General features: G+C 39.5%; 1 protein-coding gene across 4 annotated transcripts; it reads right to left on the bottom strand.

The window, feature by feature from the left end:
* Window positions 1-5,728: 5,728 nt before the first annotated feature.
* Window positions 5,729-17,626, bottom strand: LOC131946942 (uncharacterized). Of its 4 annotated transcripts, none has more exons than XM_059307998.1 (3): window positions 17,604-17,626; window positions 12,610-13,138; window positions 5,729-9,164 (listed from the first exon to the last, which is right to left on the bottom strand). In XM_059307998.1, exons 2-3 carry the CDS (start codon window positions 12,862-12,864, stop codon window positions 8,616-8,618), a joined length of 804 nt encoding a protein of 267 aa, XP_059163981.1. In that variant the 5' UTR covers window positions 12,865-13,138; window positions 17,604-17,626; the 3' UTR covers window positions 5,729-8,615. The 4 variants fall into 4 exon arrangements, with proteins under 4 accessions (XP_059163981.1, XP_059163979.1, XP_059163982.1 ...); XM_059307996.1 differs by lacking the exon at window positions 17,604-17,626 and adding an exon at window positions 15,747-15,958; XM_059307999.1 differs by lacking the exon at window positions 17,604-17,626 and adding an exon at window positions 15,118-15,277.
* Window positions 17,627-18,433: the final 807 nt, after the last annotated feature.

Below are 18,433 nucleotides of genomic sequence, written 5' to 3'. Positions count from 1 at the left end.
ATACATGTGATGCATGCAAAATTGCAAATACGTAACTTTTACTTCGAAATATCAAGTGCCCCCCCCCCCCCCCCCCCCGGAGAAAAAAGTCTGGAAGAAGCACTGCTCTTGGCTTAGCTATGCAAGTTTTCTACAGCACCACGACTGATACATCGTGTTCAGTGTCAACCTTTGATTAAAAAAACAAAACAACTCCAGCATATTATTAATCTGTTTAGATAATTAGATAACCCTTAAGCTCTTAACTTTTCCACTTTTCGAAACATTTGGTATATATAGCTTCAGACTTAAATATGGAGCTGTTGTCACGAAGTTAGAGGATCGTATGCACCAAGAACCGGTCGTGTAGGATAGAGATTTCTGGGTACTTTAACTACGGCGAACTGTGGATACATGTTGCTATGCAGATCTATGGATACTTTAACTATGGCCAACTGTGGATACATGTTGCTATACAGATCTCTGGATACTTTAAGGCGAACTTTGATGCATGCTCCTATAGAGATTTCTGGATAATTTTGGCTGTGGTGATCTACTAAATATTTGCTGCTACAGAGAATGGATAGTGTTTGAAGATTAAAGTGCATCTCAAATAACATGAGAATACTTTATGTTCTATAATCAGGGCGCACACTGTATATAAGACCTAAATACTAATCAGTAGAAAATAAAACAACTTTAAAAATCGTTTACAATAAACCTATACATTTTCACTGAACATGCAATTTAACTAGCTTTAGAATCTTCTACGATAACTACCTATAGAAGATGTAGTCAAATGGCTTGTCTCATCTATCTCAATTATGCTCATGTGTACAACTCGGCATATACGTACGTCCTACTATACAACATACGGTGGTTACATCGCATCAGTGGCGTAGCGAGGTCGGGTGTCACCCGGTGCGGCACTTAATGGTGTCACCCCCAGAGGCGTAGCGACCCTTCCTGGGGACAAACTTTCAAACTTTCGATTTGCACCCCCACCCTCAAACTTTCGATTTGCACCCCCCCCCCTTAAACTTTCGAATTGCACCCCCCCTCAAGTTTTTATCTATATATTTTGCTATTTTTTACCTTGGTGTCACCCCCCTAAATGGTGTCACCCGGTGCGGTCCGCACCCCCGCCCCCCTCGCTACACCTCTGCATCGAATATTCATGGTAGACTATGCACTGAAGTTGTGGTCCCATCGGGTTCTCTTACTGATTGCCTATTTTCTATGGTATGTCTGTCCTTTGTTAAATTTTTTTTTTAATTCTGCTTTTTTAAATTTATTACTGTCCTTGTGGACGTTTTACTTATTTTCTCTATAGTCTTCTGTTGTAAGCCGTTAGTATCGATTGTGTCATTAATCTACTGGTCTGAAGACTGTCTAGAACCAGGCTATCTCCATAATCTTCTGTTGTGAGCCGTTAATATCAGATTATATCACTAATCTATTGGTCTGGAGACTGTCTAGAACCCAGGCTAGGCTAACTCTTTAGTTAGGCGCATTTCACCGTCAGCCTGTCTCATGGGTCGGTTGTTCTGGTACCGAATGTCGCACCCCGCCATTTTGTTGCTGCTAGCGGATGTCGGAAAGCTGAGGATGACACGTACACACTATTACGTCGTCACACCCGAACACACACTATTCACTTCATTTGTGCAACATATGCCCCAGTAAATTCTAGGCTGGGTAACTGGTAAATGATAGAATGGGTTTGGGTGTGTGTGTGGGGGGGGGGGGGGAGCGTCTGTGTTGTGGTTTATATTATCAGATGATCTATTTTCTTACAACACAAAATAAAATCGTCGTCTTACTTTACCCATCCCATATACATTTTTTCCCAGAATCTTCTTTAAATAAGTGTGTGTTAGATACCGATAGTTAACTAAATACACACATGGCTTGCTTAGCTTTACCTTCTCCGATTGCCAGTTCGTGGAACAATCTTCCTAGTAGAACAAAACTAACTGTAATATATTTCAAAAAACTAAACTGACTTATCCCAGCATTTCCCAATCATCCAGCTATTCTCTTCCAGAGTTTCTTCCAGGCATCCCCCCCAAACAAAATAGAATCTATACAGAAAATATATAGGGCCTTCTTTTACCGGTGTCCACCCCCCACCCCGGAGAAAAAAGTCTGAAAGAAACACTGTTCTCATTCTATTCCATTATGGATTATAGCTATATACACATTAATTCTTTATTTTATTAAAATGTTGTTGATATTATGTTAAATAACGGCTAATTATAAAATATTATAGTTATAGGTCTTGTTGTCCAAAAAAAAAACTAATTAAAAAAAATATAAATCGACAATACAGTGCAGGTTGTTTTTTTTAAATTTATCTAGGTCGTTTTTTTTTTGTTAAATCTACACAAATTTAAAAACAAATTTCAGGTTTTTAATTAACATACTTTCTTTATTAAAAAGTAAATTTAAATACCATGCAACAGCATGTTCATAAAATCTACTGTACATGTTTTATGCGTAAATTGATTCATTAGGTGCAGTGTCTATGCTGTGCAAAGTCGGCGCCTAATGGTCATTTAAATTCTCCTTTGTAAGTTGAGGGATTTAGTTTTTTAGCGCAATTTCCATACTGGACAATTGCGATTATTAACTCGTTATTTCTGGATGGATGGATGGATGGATGTGCGCAGCTTTAAGTCGTATCTCCTCCTCAACGAAGCAATATCGAGGACTAGTTCCAAAAGCAAATATGTTAAGCAAGTTCCGAGGATGAACATAGGCCAAAAATATTCCCAGAATTCCTTCCTGGATTTCCCGGAAAAGCCAAAAAACCTCGAACAAATGCAGTTTTTGCTCCATATCTCGGCAACCAGACCACTTAGCGACTTACCAATCGATTCCTGCCATAATTTAGACCAATATTGCCGAAGAAAGTTTTCAAAAATATCCTTTCGTTCGGTTACAAAATTTTTTTTAAATTATTCAAACTGAGCATCGTGTAGGCCTAGGATGATATTTTAAACTGAGCATCTTGTAGGCCTACTCGTTAAAATAAAACTATTTCCGTTGATATAGGTTAATATAGTTGTCTTTTTTTAACTTATTAATTCAAACGTTATTTTTGTACGCTATTAATTTATTTATAATTTATATGAGAGTGATAGGGAGTTACAATTACAAGGTTTTGTTTCGCTAGGCCTAATCATTTTTTCACATCTTTTTAAAAATTAATTAAGGAAATTGCGCTTAAATTGTCACTAGACTTTTTATTAACTTGTTTTAAATACATAAAGTCTATTAAAAGCATTTTTTGTCGTGACCAACTTCTACATGACCGTGTAACTGTTATCACTACGGTGAAACCCTAGACTCAAAATATTTATAAAAAATTGATTTGGTAAATAAATCGGGGACAAGTTATTTTTAGGCTGTGGATGTTAATTTGTATGCAACCCTCCATAGGCTGTCGATGTTCATTTGTATGCAACCTTCATTAAAGGCACCGATTAAGTCTCCGTAGGAAATGTTGCTAAAAATAACTTTCGATTGCCATTAGCACGTTCTTCAAGTCGGTCGAATTTTTATTTTAAGTCTTTCGAGCAGCATTTAGCAACTTAAAATTTGACCGTGTAAAGAATAATAGTTATTAGGTTAAGTGTAATCATTTAAATATTTTAACGGAAAAATAAAAACAATAATTTAATTTTTTTTAAATAGGCTAATTGAGAAATGAAAACATGTCTGATTGACCTTGACTTGACCCAAATCCTTGTATAACGGTCTTGGAAAGGTGTTTAGGTCAGTCGATGCAATATAAAGTAAACAAACAAACAGTTTTAACCTAATGACACACTCGTGCGGCGTCAATTCGGCCAATGACGAAACGGCCCCGTCAAAACGACCCCGACAAAACGACCCCGTCAAATCGGCCCCGTCAAAAGGGCCAGCGACATATGGACCCCGTCATATAGGCTCCCGACAAATAGACTCCCGTCATTTAGGCTACCGACAAATAGGCTCCCGTTATATAGGCTCCCGACAAAAGGGCTCCAGTCAATAAGGCTCCTGACAAATAGGCTCCCGTCATTTTGGCTCCCGACATATAGTCTCCCGTCATTTAGTTTTTTCCACAAAACGGCCCCCGTCATTACGACTCCCGACAAATAGGCTCCCGCCATTTAGTTTCTCCACAAAACGGCCCCCGTCATTACGACTCCCGACAAATAGGCTAGCGTCATTTTGGCTCCCGACAAAAAGGCTCCTGTCAATTTGGCTCCAGACAAAAGGACCACTGACACAGTGGCGTAGCTACCGTAAAGCTAGCGTAAGCAAGGCATGGGGGCCCAAGGCACATAGGGGCCCTTTTCCCTCATAAAAAATTAAAACTTTTACAATGGAATTTTAATATTTGTTACATATAAATAATTTTAAAAAAGAAAAAGGTTAAAAGTTCCAAAAAGCCCCCCCCCCCCCCCCCCACCGTTTCGGCAGTGGGATTCAGTGTTTGTGGGTCAAACAGAGCCCAATCGTTATAATAACACTACAGGCTATATCACTTTGTCGTGCAAGACATTAAGAGAATCAGCCTATAAATAAACTTTTTAGCAGTAGTAGGCAAGCATAATAATATAGTATAAATACAAAATCAGGACATATAAAATACAAAATGTTGCCTTCAGAATATTTATATATTAAAAAATATCCATCGTAAGTAGAAGTTGATCTCTTCGTTTAACTCCTCTGTAACCTAACGCAGAGGCGTAGCGAAGGCGAGGCGGGGGGTGCGGACCGCACCAGGTGACACCATTTAGGGGGGTGACACCAAGGCAAAAAATAGCAAAATATATAGAGAAAAAGTTGAGGGGCTGGGGGTGCAAATCGAAAGTTTGGGGGGGGGGGGGGGTGCAAATCGAAAACTTGAAAGTTTGTCCTCGGGAAGGGTCGCAACGCCTCTGGGGGGGGGGGGTGACACCATTAAGTGCCGCACCGGGTGACACCCAACCTCGCTACGCCATTGTGCTTGTAGGTTATCAAAACAAAATGCTGTTATCATGTTAACATCATGTATATCATACATTTACACTTCTTTGCTCGCTTTTAAGCAACAGATCTTTTCTGTTGTAAATTAAACATTATCAAAACTTTAGAATTGGTGGAATTTAGCTGTTAAGGGCTCGATTTGTTTGTGACTTAATGTTGGTTCATGAAAAAATAATTTCATTCGGGCATTAAAAAGAGGTTATGGTGGTATTGGAGGTAGGACACAATGGTTACTTTTATGCCAATAGTGGTCATATCATTCATTTTTCTGGAGCCAATATGTCGGGAGTCATTTTGTCAAAAGCCAATATGTCGGGAGCCCAATTGCCGGGAGCCAATATGTCGGGAGCCCATTTGTCGGTAGCCAAAATGTCGTGAGCCCATTTGCCGGGAGCCCATTTGTCTTGAGCCCTTATGTCGGGAGCCAATATGTCGGGAGCCGCTTTGTCGGGAGCCAATATGTCCTGAGCCTATTTGTCAGGGGTTAATATGTCGGGAGTCCATTTGTCGGGAGCCTAAATATCGGGAGTCCATTTGTCGGGAGCCTATATGTCGCAAGTCAATACGACGGGAGCCCATTTGACGGGAGCCAATAAGTCGGGGCCCTTTTGACGGGGCTATTTTGACGGGGTCGGTTTGTCGGGAGTCGATTTGACGGGGTCGTATTAACGGGGCCGTTTTGACGGGGCCGATTTGTCCCGGGCCGTTTTGACAGGGCACCGACACACTTTATTTTCTTTTTGAGCGGTAACATTTTCATCTGAAAAATAAGCAACAAACAAAGGGAATAATTTAATCAAAGTTAAAGAGTGAATACTATAGGTATAGCTGCTACACATTCGTATGTGTTGTCTTGATGCACTGTTTAGTAGGTCATCTGATGGTGACGTCAACGTGTAGTAAAACAAACAGGGGAAACAACTACGACTTAAAAATCTAGTAATCACAGTGCAAGAATATTATCTTTGGTCTTAGGAAGCTTTTAAAAAAAGTTTATTTATACTTAATTTACAATCGTTTTTTACTTCTGAAAATACTGTTTTACTTAAAATGAAAACCAAACTTATATAAAACCAAACTTAACAATATTCTCATTAAAAGAAAGCAACCAAAGAGATACGAAACTAAACTAAAATTATGCATGCAATGCACTGGAAGGATAGACTCTAGTAACAAAAATAAAAAGTGCAATCCAACAATGTTTTAAAGATAACAACAGCCATTGTAAAAGTACAATTTATTACCGCAAAACAAATTGTGTTGGCAGATAATAAATTCTAAAAGAAATGAAAATACTTTTTTGAAAATTAGAAGAAAGACAAAGGAACCAGAATGAGGTTAATTTATCCGGCACTGTGATTAAAAGAAAGTCGGTGGTCTAGGTGATGATGACGTAGTTAACAGAATGTTGAGCGAAGGTTACGTAAACAATCGAGTACAATATCATCTATATTGTTCATGGAAATGATCAAAGCGGACTGCAGCAATATGGCTTAATGTATGGCCACACACATAGGCAGTGAACATAAGGCAAGGAATGTACGATTTAAAGCTAAGGTTGGTGTGTGGTGTTTTTACAAGTGTGTGTGTGGGTGTGGGAGTTAAGGTATAACTCCTTACTGAGGGATATTAATTAACTCTAAACGTTACACTAGTAAAAACGTATTAGAAACTCTTGTCATTTAGCATGAAATTAAAAATGAATTATTTGTGTGGGAGGGTGAGAATGGGAGGGGGGGGGGGGGGGTGAGGTAGAAGAACCATCTTTGGGTAAGGATAAGCTTATATGGTAAGACCGAATATTAATATTATTGTAACTTTATTTTAAACAGTTAACAGTAACAGCTTTGAACAAGTCGCATGGTGCTTGTAACAACATTGTTAATGTACAACACACGTCATTAACTATAGTTACAATTATAATTTAGTTTGTTGTACCACGTGGTTTATATTCAGATAGAAATACGTAGGCTATCTAAAATATCTTTCGCAAAAGGCACAACCAAAATAATTCAATATGGTTGGGATAAGTGTATCAGTCGTAACATATTAAGATCAGTTTTATACAAAACAAGATTATAACACAGTTTTTACAGAAATTACACATTTGTACTTTTAAATGTTATAGACAAATTTAAAAAGATCCGTGCCGCATTTTGTCAGCGGACAAAATGTCATTTCCGGTCAACTCGTATTAAAGTCGGGTCAGATACTTTAGGAATAAGAAACATTCCTGAGAGTTGTGCCGGCATCCGAAGCAACAATGATCAGCAGGTTATTGAAAGTTATGCTGGTATGACAACGAGTAGCTTGTTTTGTGTATAGTTGCCTTTGTCCCGGTTTGTCACTTTGGATGAGCAAAGACATTTCAATGAATGAAAACGTCTGTAGATATAATAGACTTTGCTGTTTTACAATCCGCTGTAGAACTTTATTCCACTATATAACTGGCTGTGGTTGTTTAGACTTAAAACTACACGTTCAATTTTCATTTTAAAAACAATTGCAGCAACTGGTATGTTTATACGAAGAAAAAAAAAAGTTTTAAAAATTAAAGTTAACATTTTATGATACATATTTATTTCGCTAAGCAGCTTGCCATTGAGATACACACATGCATGCGCGATCACGAACGGTGGTTGCACCATCACAAATGGTAGCTGCACCATCACAAATGGTAGCTGCACCATTGATAACACACCACAGGTCATCTACTCCAGCATGTGAACAACTCGAATAACCAAAATATATTATCTTGCCACAATACTTTTATAAAAAATAATACATATAACTTAACAGGGGGCTTAATGATACTTTCATTTGAACATAGGACATTTTAGCCCATTAATACATGTAGCAGCCCTATCTGCAATACATCAATGTAAATAAATGCATCTCTTTGGTAAGCAAACGAAAACAAATTGCCATTAACTCTGTGGTTCAAGTAGGTCAGTTACTCAAACAACAGCTAAAACAGCCACTCCCCCCATCCAACAGCTACAACAGCCACTCCCCCATCCAACAGCTACAACAGCCACTTACCCACCCAACTGCCATACTTCAGTCTAGTTAAAACAATTCGCATCAAGAAAAGCAACATAAAACCCAGAAACATCTTAGTTCAGAGCACCGACAGATGAAGTGGAAACACCACAGCAGCAGCTGAATTATAGAAATATTATCATGAGCTTATATATATATATATATATATATATATATATATATATATATATATATATATATATATATATATATATATATATATATATATATATATACTACCCTCCTGAGCGAACCATATTGGTCTTTTGAAATTAGATTAAGGTTTTTTTTTTATCTAAGCTGTTTTATTTTATAGTCACTGCCGATATAACCGTTTGTAAATTCAGAATATTCTGACGAATATTTCAAAGAACTTGTCAAATTACAATGCAAACAAAAACTCCGTGAATAATTCCAATTTTGAAATAAACAACACAATTTCTCTCGCCGTGAAACCAGATCGTAAAGAAAATCAAAAGCACATGAAATCGATAAATTATTCCAGCATAGTCCACAATATTAGGTCATCCAGAAGAAGAATCCCAAACATAAATAGATTAGTTCCGAGCTATTTAATGAAGCTCAATGGTCGTGGTTTTTGTCAGCTCAGGAACACTGCTGGGACATTCTTGGCGGGAAAAAACACGTCTGAAATAGGTGTACAAGGAACGAGTGGAAGGCTCCTTGAGGGGCATCCCCAGGGGGTGCTGAGAGATGTCATCACGGAGGTACTGTCTGCTGCTCCCGTTGCTCGTCTGCTTAGTGTGCTGGTGGTTGTTTATAGAAGGCGAGCCCTGGGGGAGCATGGGCTTGTGTGGAGACCCGTTCTGCGCCCGCCGCGAGTTGGGTTTGGCGCGGGCTGGCGGCTGGAGCTTGACGATGTTGTTGTAGTAGCTCTGGTAGGGGTGGACCACACGCTGCTGGCGGTAGTGGTGGGCTCGGGGGGCCGGCGGGCTGTAGTTCCGGCGGGCCGGGATGTGGGCCGGCTTCTCTAAGAGATCCTCTTCTGAATGCGCCGGAGTTAGAGCCGGATTGATTTGGACTACGTCGCTGAAGGTGACAACGGGGACTTTTTCCTCCATTTTGGCGCGGTAGGATCCAGAGTCTTCAGCCTGCTGTAGCTGAAAGTGGTAAAATAAAAAGTGAGACGGGAATAAAACATAAGTATCATCACGTAAACGAAACAAGTTAGAGATTTAAAATGATGAAGTAATAAACGGAAGAAGCAAACTAATGATACAACTCAGAACATTGGGATATAACGGATCAAAATACAGAGACAAAACACAGTTGACACAATATAAGCTAAAATAAACAAAAATGAAAACAACAAAGGATAAAAGTATTACAACAATCATGAGCCCATCCAGCTCTTATAAGTTCCTGACAAAAAAAAACAAAAAAAAACAACACAAAACAGATAAGGAAGGAAACCGTTCGACGTGTAAGTTAAGAGAGAGGTCTGGTGTGAGACGTTACGGTGTGGGGCATATACATTTTGACGTCCGTCTAGGGGTGGGGCGCATGGACTAAAGGGGATCAACTCTCTCTGTGTGGGGTGGGGTGCCATGGCTATGGGTGAACAACTCACCGTGTGGGGCGCATGGACTAAGGGGGATCAACTCTCTCTGTGTGGGGTGCCATGGCTATGGGTGAACAACTCACCGTGTGGGGCGCATGGACTAAGGGGGATCAACTCTCTCTGTGTGGGGTGCCTTGGCTATGGGTGAACAACTCACTGTGTGGGGCGCATGGACTAAGGGGGATCAACTCTCTGTGTGTGGGGTGCCATGGCTATGGGTGAACAACTCACCGTGTGGGGCGCATGGACTAAGGGGGATCAACTCTCTCTGTGTGGGGTGCCTTGGCTATGGGTGAACAACTCACTGTGTGGGGCGCATGGACTAAGGGGGATCAACTCTCTGTGTGTGGGGTGCCATGGCTATGGGTGAACAACTCACTGTGTGGGGCGCATGGACTAAGGGTGAAAATCTCCAATGGTCACGTTTGAATAAGAAGAATTGTGATTTCACCAAATCGCTCCACATGCTGGGGCCACTTAAATAAAAAATTAATTCATCAAGGTAATTAAAGGCTATTTCATATATCAATACTGGTGTGCTCCATGACGTCAATAGTCGTGTGTTCTGTGACGTAGATAATCGCATGCTCCATGACGTCGATACTGGTGTGCTACGTGACGTCGCTAGTCGTGTGTTCCGTGACGTCAATAGTCGTGTGCTCCGTGACGTCGCTAGTCGTGTGTTCTGTGACGTCAATAGTCGTGTGTTCTGTGACGTCGATACTGGTGTGTTCCGTGACGTTGTGTCAGTCTTCTCCCTATTCCACAGCTGTGACACGTACAGCCCAGCTGCTCCGCATTAATTCACGTCTCGTGTCGGCAGCTCATTTTAGCTCAATATAAGCTCTCTAGCACACTTGTACCGTGCTGATCAAGTCAAGCTGTCCACACCGTTTTGGTAGCTCTATTTACACACAATTAGCTTCATACAAACTCTTTTACTTAATTTGCTATTCTACAATTTTATTATCATGATGTGATTAAGCTTTAAGTAAGCTTTACAACATCTTTGAGTACATTTTGTATGCTCACAGTATGCCCCCTATATTTAAAAGCCATTTATTGTGATCATTGAGAGCTATAAAAAAAACCTGCAATGTTCGTCTGATGGGAGTTAATCCTTGCCTCAGCAGGACGTGATGTGGCGCCGTTGTTTTGCCACTAGAGAGCGAGACAGCGAAAGAAGAATAGCAGTCAACAGTGGCGTAGTCAGGATTTTGTCATGAGGGGTGGGATATATATATATATATATATATATATATATATATATATATATATATATATATATATATATATATATATATATATGCTTATTTATATAAGCCCTACATATTTTAAGAACGTAAAACTGTGGGTTTTATGACATTCGAAACTGAGCAATTATAATTTACACCCCCAACACCTCCTCACCCCACCCCCCCCCCCTCCCCCGTAACCCAACACACCCTCGCGTACGCCATAGACAGTCGATAACATGTCTAGGCGAGAGTACTTGTCGTCTGCCACAGGTAAGACAAGAGTTACTGCCGCTGGTAGCGTTTATGACACTACCTGTTGGCAGTAGGCCCAAACAATAGAGCAGGGATTACAAACATTAGAGCAGGAATTACAACAATAGAGTAGGCATTACAAATAATAGAGCAGGGATTACAAACATTAGAGCAGGAATTACAACAATAGAGTAGGCATTACAAATAATAGAGCAGGGATTACAAACATTAGAGCAGGAATTACAACAATAGAGTAGGCATTACAAATAATAGAGCAGGGATTACAAACATTAGAGCAGGAATTACAACAATAGAGTAGGCATTACAAATAATAGAGCAGGGATTACAAACATTAGAGCAGGAATTACAAAGAGAAGGAATGAAACAATAGAGTAGTTATTACAAACAACACAGCAGGGATAAAAAATAATAGAGCAGGCATTTCAAACATTAGAGCAAGGATTACTACAATAGATCATGGATTACAAACATTAGAGGGATTACAAACAATACCGTGAGGTTTTTTAATCAAGCAGCTGGTTGTTTTGAAAAAAAAACAACCCACAATTCTAGCTCGAAGAAAAATGTTACATTGGCATTTTAACAGCGCCACCTATGTTTTATTGGCTTTGGTTCTCACATGATCTGACGGGCACAAGTTTTTTTTTATTAAGTCAAGAGTCGTTTTATGAATTATTTCTACTACGTATTTATAATAATTTAAATAGCACACAGATGTCTATGTTAAGTTTGTGATACTTTAGACTGCAGTAGTACTCGTGAAAACAACGTTTTATGCAAATGTCATCACCTCGTGATAACAAGGTCATACACCTGATGTGTTAGAGAGGGCGCACGCATCAATCACAAGAGCAGTATGGGCTGCAGGGAAGCAGGTTGTCCTCCCTACAGTTGCAGGTTGTCCCCCCCCTACAGTTGCAGGTTGTCCCCTCCCCCACCCCTAAACTTGCAGGTTGCCCCTCCCCCCAAACTTGCAGGTTGTCCCCTCCCCCTAAACTTGCAGGTTGCCCCCTCCCCCCTAAACTTGCAGGTTGCCCCCTCCCCCCTAAACTTGCAGGTTGTCCCCTTTACACTTGCAGTTTGTCCCCTCTACACTTGCAGGTAGGCTACAACAATTCACGAGTACACAAAAGCAGACCTACGCCGCGAGAATGTTCAATTTTTTTTTTCCAGAAACCAGTCGAAAATTACTGTATAAAAACTTTGAAGTCTATTAATTTGGAAAAACAATAGACACCGCTGTTATCATACTTAACTATTTGGAACTGAAAGGTGAATATATTTTTAGCATGAGGACAGGAAGATTTAAACCAAGGACGAATAGGGGAGGGGGGGGGGGGTGAAAGAGTGTGCTCACCAGAGGAAATTTAAGTCTGGTATTCAAAGACAAGGGGGGAAGGGAGGAAACTGATAAACTATTAAAAATACAGACAACACGTCAAGGGGAGGCAACCTCCGCCTGATAACACTCACCTGCTTTAGCTTCATCTGGATCGATCGTTTGATTACCTCCCTTCTGAGGTGCTCTTCAAAGATAAGCATCTCCTTGCGTCGTCTGCTGACCTCGCGGTAGCACATGATGGCGCAGACGCAGAAGATGACGGCCACGACGGAGAGGCTGATGCAGATGGTGATGGTCCTCTCCTCCCCCTCCCCCTCGTCCTCGGGGCTCCTGATCTGGTCATGTCTGGGGCCGGGCTGAGTCTGGTTCTCATAGACCGACACCATCCTAGGTCTGGTCAGTGCAGCTCCATTGGGTAGATAGGTCAGTTGGCTTGACCAACACACAGGTCAGTTGGCTGGAGGTAACAGCTAGGTCAGTTAGCTTGACCAATTCACAGATCAGATGGCTAGATGTAACAGCTAGGTCAATTAGCTGAACCAACATACAGGTCCTTTAGGCTTGACCACTTCACAGGTCTGTTAGCTTGACCAACACAGCTGGGTCAGCTTGACCAACACATAGTGCATGTCAACATCTTATTATCGTGATTGAAATAATCTGAAACGAAAAAAAAAGTTTCCACATGACTTCTCAGCAAAATTAGGAGGAACAGTATCTTTCATGCAAAACTTGGAGGCGGCGAGGTTGGGGGGTATCATCCCCCCCCCCACTCCAAAGTATATAGCATCCATATACAAAATAGCATATACAGAATACATACTTCCAGTGTCCGCTCCCCCCTGCCCCCTCTCATCCGGAAAATGACCGGAAAAACACTGAGAACGAAAACATGGGACTCAGCGTACGATATAATGGGGTTAAGTTTGGTATTGGGTTAGACTAGGGTTAATTTCTACAAAGAAGATACGAAATTGATGAAGGTTAGTGGTGAATCAACTGATGATAAACATTTTTAACGACATTGTTAAACTGTACTCTAAATTCCTAACTTGAAACCTCACGATTCAGTGGGGCCCGGGGTGATAACAAATTACTAAATGGGTTCCTATATGACAATTATCCAGGGGCCCTGGATGAGAATTATAAGGGTTCCCCCTTTTTACAATTGGCAATTATAATTATACGGTACCCAAGAATGGAAATTATCAGGGATTTTTATGTCATACAAAGGCTGTTTGTATGCCTGGTATAGATGTAAGGCATATATATACACACACACAAACATATATATATATATATATATATATATATATATATATATATATATATATATATATATATATACAGATATATATCGCATCGGGCCTTTGAACAACCTTAAAATTCCCACTACATTATTATTGGCCTCCATAAAACTTAACAACAACGCTACTCGGGGCTGCCAATAGTCGCAAGTAATAAAATATTTTTTTAGTACATTTGCCTAAAGTAAGAAACAATGTTACTAACCAATGGGGGCAGTCTATAAATAGCGTCACTCTAGAAAGATGAGGAGTGGGGGGGGGGGGTGTGACAAGGAGTGACGATTAGAAGGGGTGTGGGAAAAGGCACACTTTGACATTATAAAAGGTAATGTTTTGCATTATAGAGATTACATTTGACCAATGAACCTCATTTAGCTCAAAAAGTAATGAAGAAATAAATAGTATTTTAAGGAAAAACAATTCAACTTTTTTTTTACCGCATACCAATAAATAATAAATAAATTAAAAAAAAAATAACTAACAAAATATCTGACAGATCCACATCATTGAAGAACAACAAGAATGTTGACGCATTAAAAGAAAAAAAAGAAAATATCTTAATACATGCAAATATATGCATACTATACTTAGTATAGCAGCGTTATAGCATTACATGTGATTGTTGAGACCGAATACTGACATTTAAAAAAAAAATTGCGAGCTTACGGGGAACAGAACGCAAAATCCCCACACATTTTAACGACTTGAACACATGTGTAGCCTATTCAGTGTGGTGTGACCTACAAGTCGAGTTTTAGATAACACCCACCCTCCCCCGCCCTGACCTACGAGGGACGACACCAACAGCTGTAGGTCCACCTAATGTCAGCCAATGTTTCTGTTGTTTCAAGTTGACCACAAACCCAGCCTTCCCCACACAATATTAAACACACCAAGCTGCATAATGCACAATTTCCTGGGGAAAAATGCTGCACCACAAAATAGCTAAAATTAATTCCTATTTCAAAACACGATGTAGACACGAATTTTAACAGTTGCAACTAATTACACATGTAACTTTATTTTCACACTATTTCACTTAAATATGTGGGTAGTGTAGTTTAAGAACACATTTATTAATAAGAAAATCTAAATTTAAATTAAAATTAAAAAAAAAAACATCATAATCTAGACTCGTCTATAGACTCTAGATCTATATCTAAATTCTATGTAGATCTATTGTCTTTTGCAGTTTATATTTCAACATCACATCTAGACTTACTTTGTTTTTAAGTTGAAATAAAAAAAAACCCATCCGAATTAAGAATCTTCTATACACTGTATATCTATAGTTTATCACAGCATATATTTCAACATCGCATCTAGACCTACAATTTATTTTTAGCCGCTAACTTCCCACACAGTACGTAAAGGGCAGTAACTGACTCCAACTGACGTGGATTGCCGCTGAATGACACTAAACAAGAGCAGATCACACATGTTTCGTTCGACAAAATCATAAAGCACGGAGCATAAGGGGAAAAATATCACCCAATCAACTCTGCTTTAAACATTCACTGATTTCTTTACGCTGAAATATCTGCAGTGGGTTCTTATCGTATGCAGCAGTTATCTGCCTTACTTACATATTATCTTCATGCTAGATTCTCCTTCTGTTACATATCTTGCCGTTATCTAAAATCTATTCTAATCTAGTCACTACTAGATCTAGACAACTACTACTAGATCTATATCTAGTCTCTTCAATTTTTTAAATAACAAACACAGTGTGTAGTAACACTGTAGTATAAAGAGTTTTTGTTATCTAGTTTTAGAATCTTTGTTTGCTTTAATCTAGTCTAATACTAATATAATTCACTGTATGCGTGTGTATACAATATAAGTAAATACGATGTAACGGTAATTTTTAATAACAGATAGATCTAATTTACGTATGTAATACTAATAATGTTATATATTAATAGACTCTATACTATATATGTAACGTAACACAAAATTACCTCGCACGCCCTACTTTCGTTAGTAATTCTTCTCTTTCGGCAAATCCAACTTTTTATGTTTTTAAAAATGTATTATCCAAAGAAAATAAAAGCTTAGCCCCGGCTAGAAGGTCGCATAGACAACTGTGTTCATCTCGTTATCTGGCGAATGTGCAGCTGTGACGTAGGCCCCCCGACACGAGCGTGCAGTGGTGACGTAGCAGACAGCACACTTGGAGTTCTCAATGTCAGATAAATGTATTATTCGTCTTTAACCCCGCGCACACGACTGCGGCCTACTTTTTAAAAATTCTGGCCGAGGTCACGGGCAATGCGATGCACGGTGCAGGGTTGTATATAATTTTTTTTTTTTACATTAGCTATGTTGTAATGGTTGCTTCAGTGACTACCCCCTCCCCACCCCCACATGCGCCGGGTGCGTGAATAATAAGGTGGGGATGATAGGGTGGGTTAGACCTTCCCCCCCCACCCCCACCTTAACAAATACTCCTCCGTTTCATTTCTAATCAAATTTACAGCAGTGTTTCTACCAGACTTTTTTCTCCCGGGGGGGGGGGGGGGGGGGTTAGACTCTCTTTGGGGGGGGGGGGGAAGCGGTCACTGTGAAAAGTATATATTTTCTTTAAAAATTTCATTTCGTTCGGAGCCCCCCCCCCCCCCCCCCCCCGAATAGATGCCTGAAAGAAACTCTGATTTACAGCATAGGCCTACTTCATTTTACAAAGGCACTTGTAATAAATTATTATAACAATTCCACTAGAAAGAACCACACAACATGAGCGATAACTCTTGAGTGTCTCTCATAAGATTGATCTAGGAATTCGTTAAAAAATAAAATAATTTAGATTAAGGAGGAGGTAAGTTAGGTTTAAAGTTACATACAGATGTTGATATACTTTCACCATAACGGCAAGCTTGTACCCTCTTATGTAAACGGGTAAAACTAATTGTTCTACGCTAATTTTTTTACTTGTAATTATCTTTGTACTGTAGGAAGCTACTGTTTATTATGACGCAATAACCTATAACTTGTGTCCACTTCCGGTCGGCTGGTCTTAGAAGGGACAGCAGTACAGTAAACCAGTCGTTACATTTGTAGGATTATATGTCACGGGTCGTCTGTAATTGATGTCACATTCCTGGGGGGTGGGTCGTCCATAAATGATGTCACATTCTTGGAAGGGGGGGGGGGCCTTTGGGAGATTTATGTTATGATCAGCAGTGTTTTTTTTGAGACAATTTTTTTCCGGGGAAGTGGGGCGGACTTAAATTTCCGGGGTGCGTGAAAACTGATTGAAGAATATATTTTTAAAATAAAATTCTATTTCGTTCGTGGGGAGGAAGCGATAAACGCGGGAGGGGGGAGGGGTGCTATGATTACTGTTAAAATTTACATTATATTACCACACGGTAACGAGGGAAACTTTTTTAAAAATGTGTCTACACTTTTGTCTACAAATCTAGATTAGTTACATAAAATATTAATAACCAATAAATACATTGAATTTGTGCAAAAACGTGATACAAAAAAAAAGTAAACAAAACAAAGTTTTGTATGATCATATGTTTTAATAACTCTGCACCCATTTAAAAAAAATAATTATACAATCCAACGAGATTTCTAATTTCCACCATTAGCTGCCATTACCAAACACAAAACAAGCTGACTAAGCTCCAGTTTACAATCCCACCAGCCCGCAATTTGATATGCTTTATTTTCACACTTTGACCCTCCGTGCGAAAAACAACATTATTTCCCAAAGCTGCTGTTAGAATTTTGTTAACCCCCCCCCCCTCCCCCCACACCCCCCCACACACACACTTCAGTGAAAGCAAAGTGAACAGACGGTAACTCACACGACCCAGACGCCATGTGTGGCAGCTGTTTGTCGCGGCACGGCGAAGCTCTCGTTCAAAGCGAGGCGCTGGTGACGTAGTGCGCACATTTCCACGTCACGGCTGAATGTTTGTAAACATTGCGTTCAGTTTACCCTTTACTTTCTGTTTCTAGAGGCGTGCGAGAGCAGAATACACACGTTGTAGATCGAGTAGGCCTGCATATTTTAATTAATTAATTAATTAATTGATTGGTAGCCCGTGCCTAACTATTCTTGTACAAACAGCTAATGTAACGTATAATTTAGTCATAATGAAAAGCAGTTATGTAAATTGATATCATTGACACATTTTTACATGAATAAAAAACAACAGAGCAGTAATACAACTTTACACATATCTCCATTTGGTTGCATTTGAAAAACGTATAGTAATCTGTCGTTTGATATAATTTTATGTGAATCAACGATGCGATATAATTTGATGTGATCTATGAAGCGATATAATTTGATGTGATCTATGATGCGTTCACACTGCTCACCAATAAAATGTTGCTATGCATATTGTGAGAAGCGATGATGAAAATGTGAGATTAGTCTTGACATGTGCATAATAATTAAAACACGCATACAATGTTTTAAGAATGCTGTTATCGTATCTTATGTAACCCAAATAGAGTCCGTATGTTGTTGTTATCGTATCTTATGTAACCAAATAGAGTCCGTATGTTGTTGTTATCGTATCTTATGTAACCAAATAGAGTCCGTATGTTGTTGTTATCGTTTCTTATGTAACCAAATAGAGTCCGTATGTTGTTGTTATCGTATCTTATGTAACCAAATAGAGTCCGT

This window comes from Physella acuta, unplaced genomic scaffold (genome assembly GCF_028476545.2).
Source record: "Physella acuta isolate Inbredline_101_S28 unplaced genomic scaffold, ASM2847654v3 ptg000576l, whole genome shotgun sequence".
Taxonomy (NCBI): domain Eukaryota; kingdom Metazoa; phylum Mollusca; class Gastropoda; family Physidae; genus Physella; species Physella acuta.
Note: the sequence above shows the minus strand (reverse complement) of the source record. Positions and strands in the feature narration are given on the sequence as shown.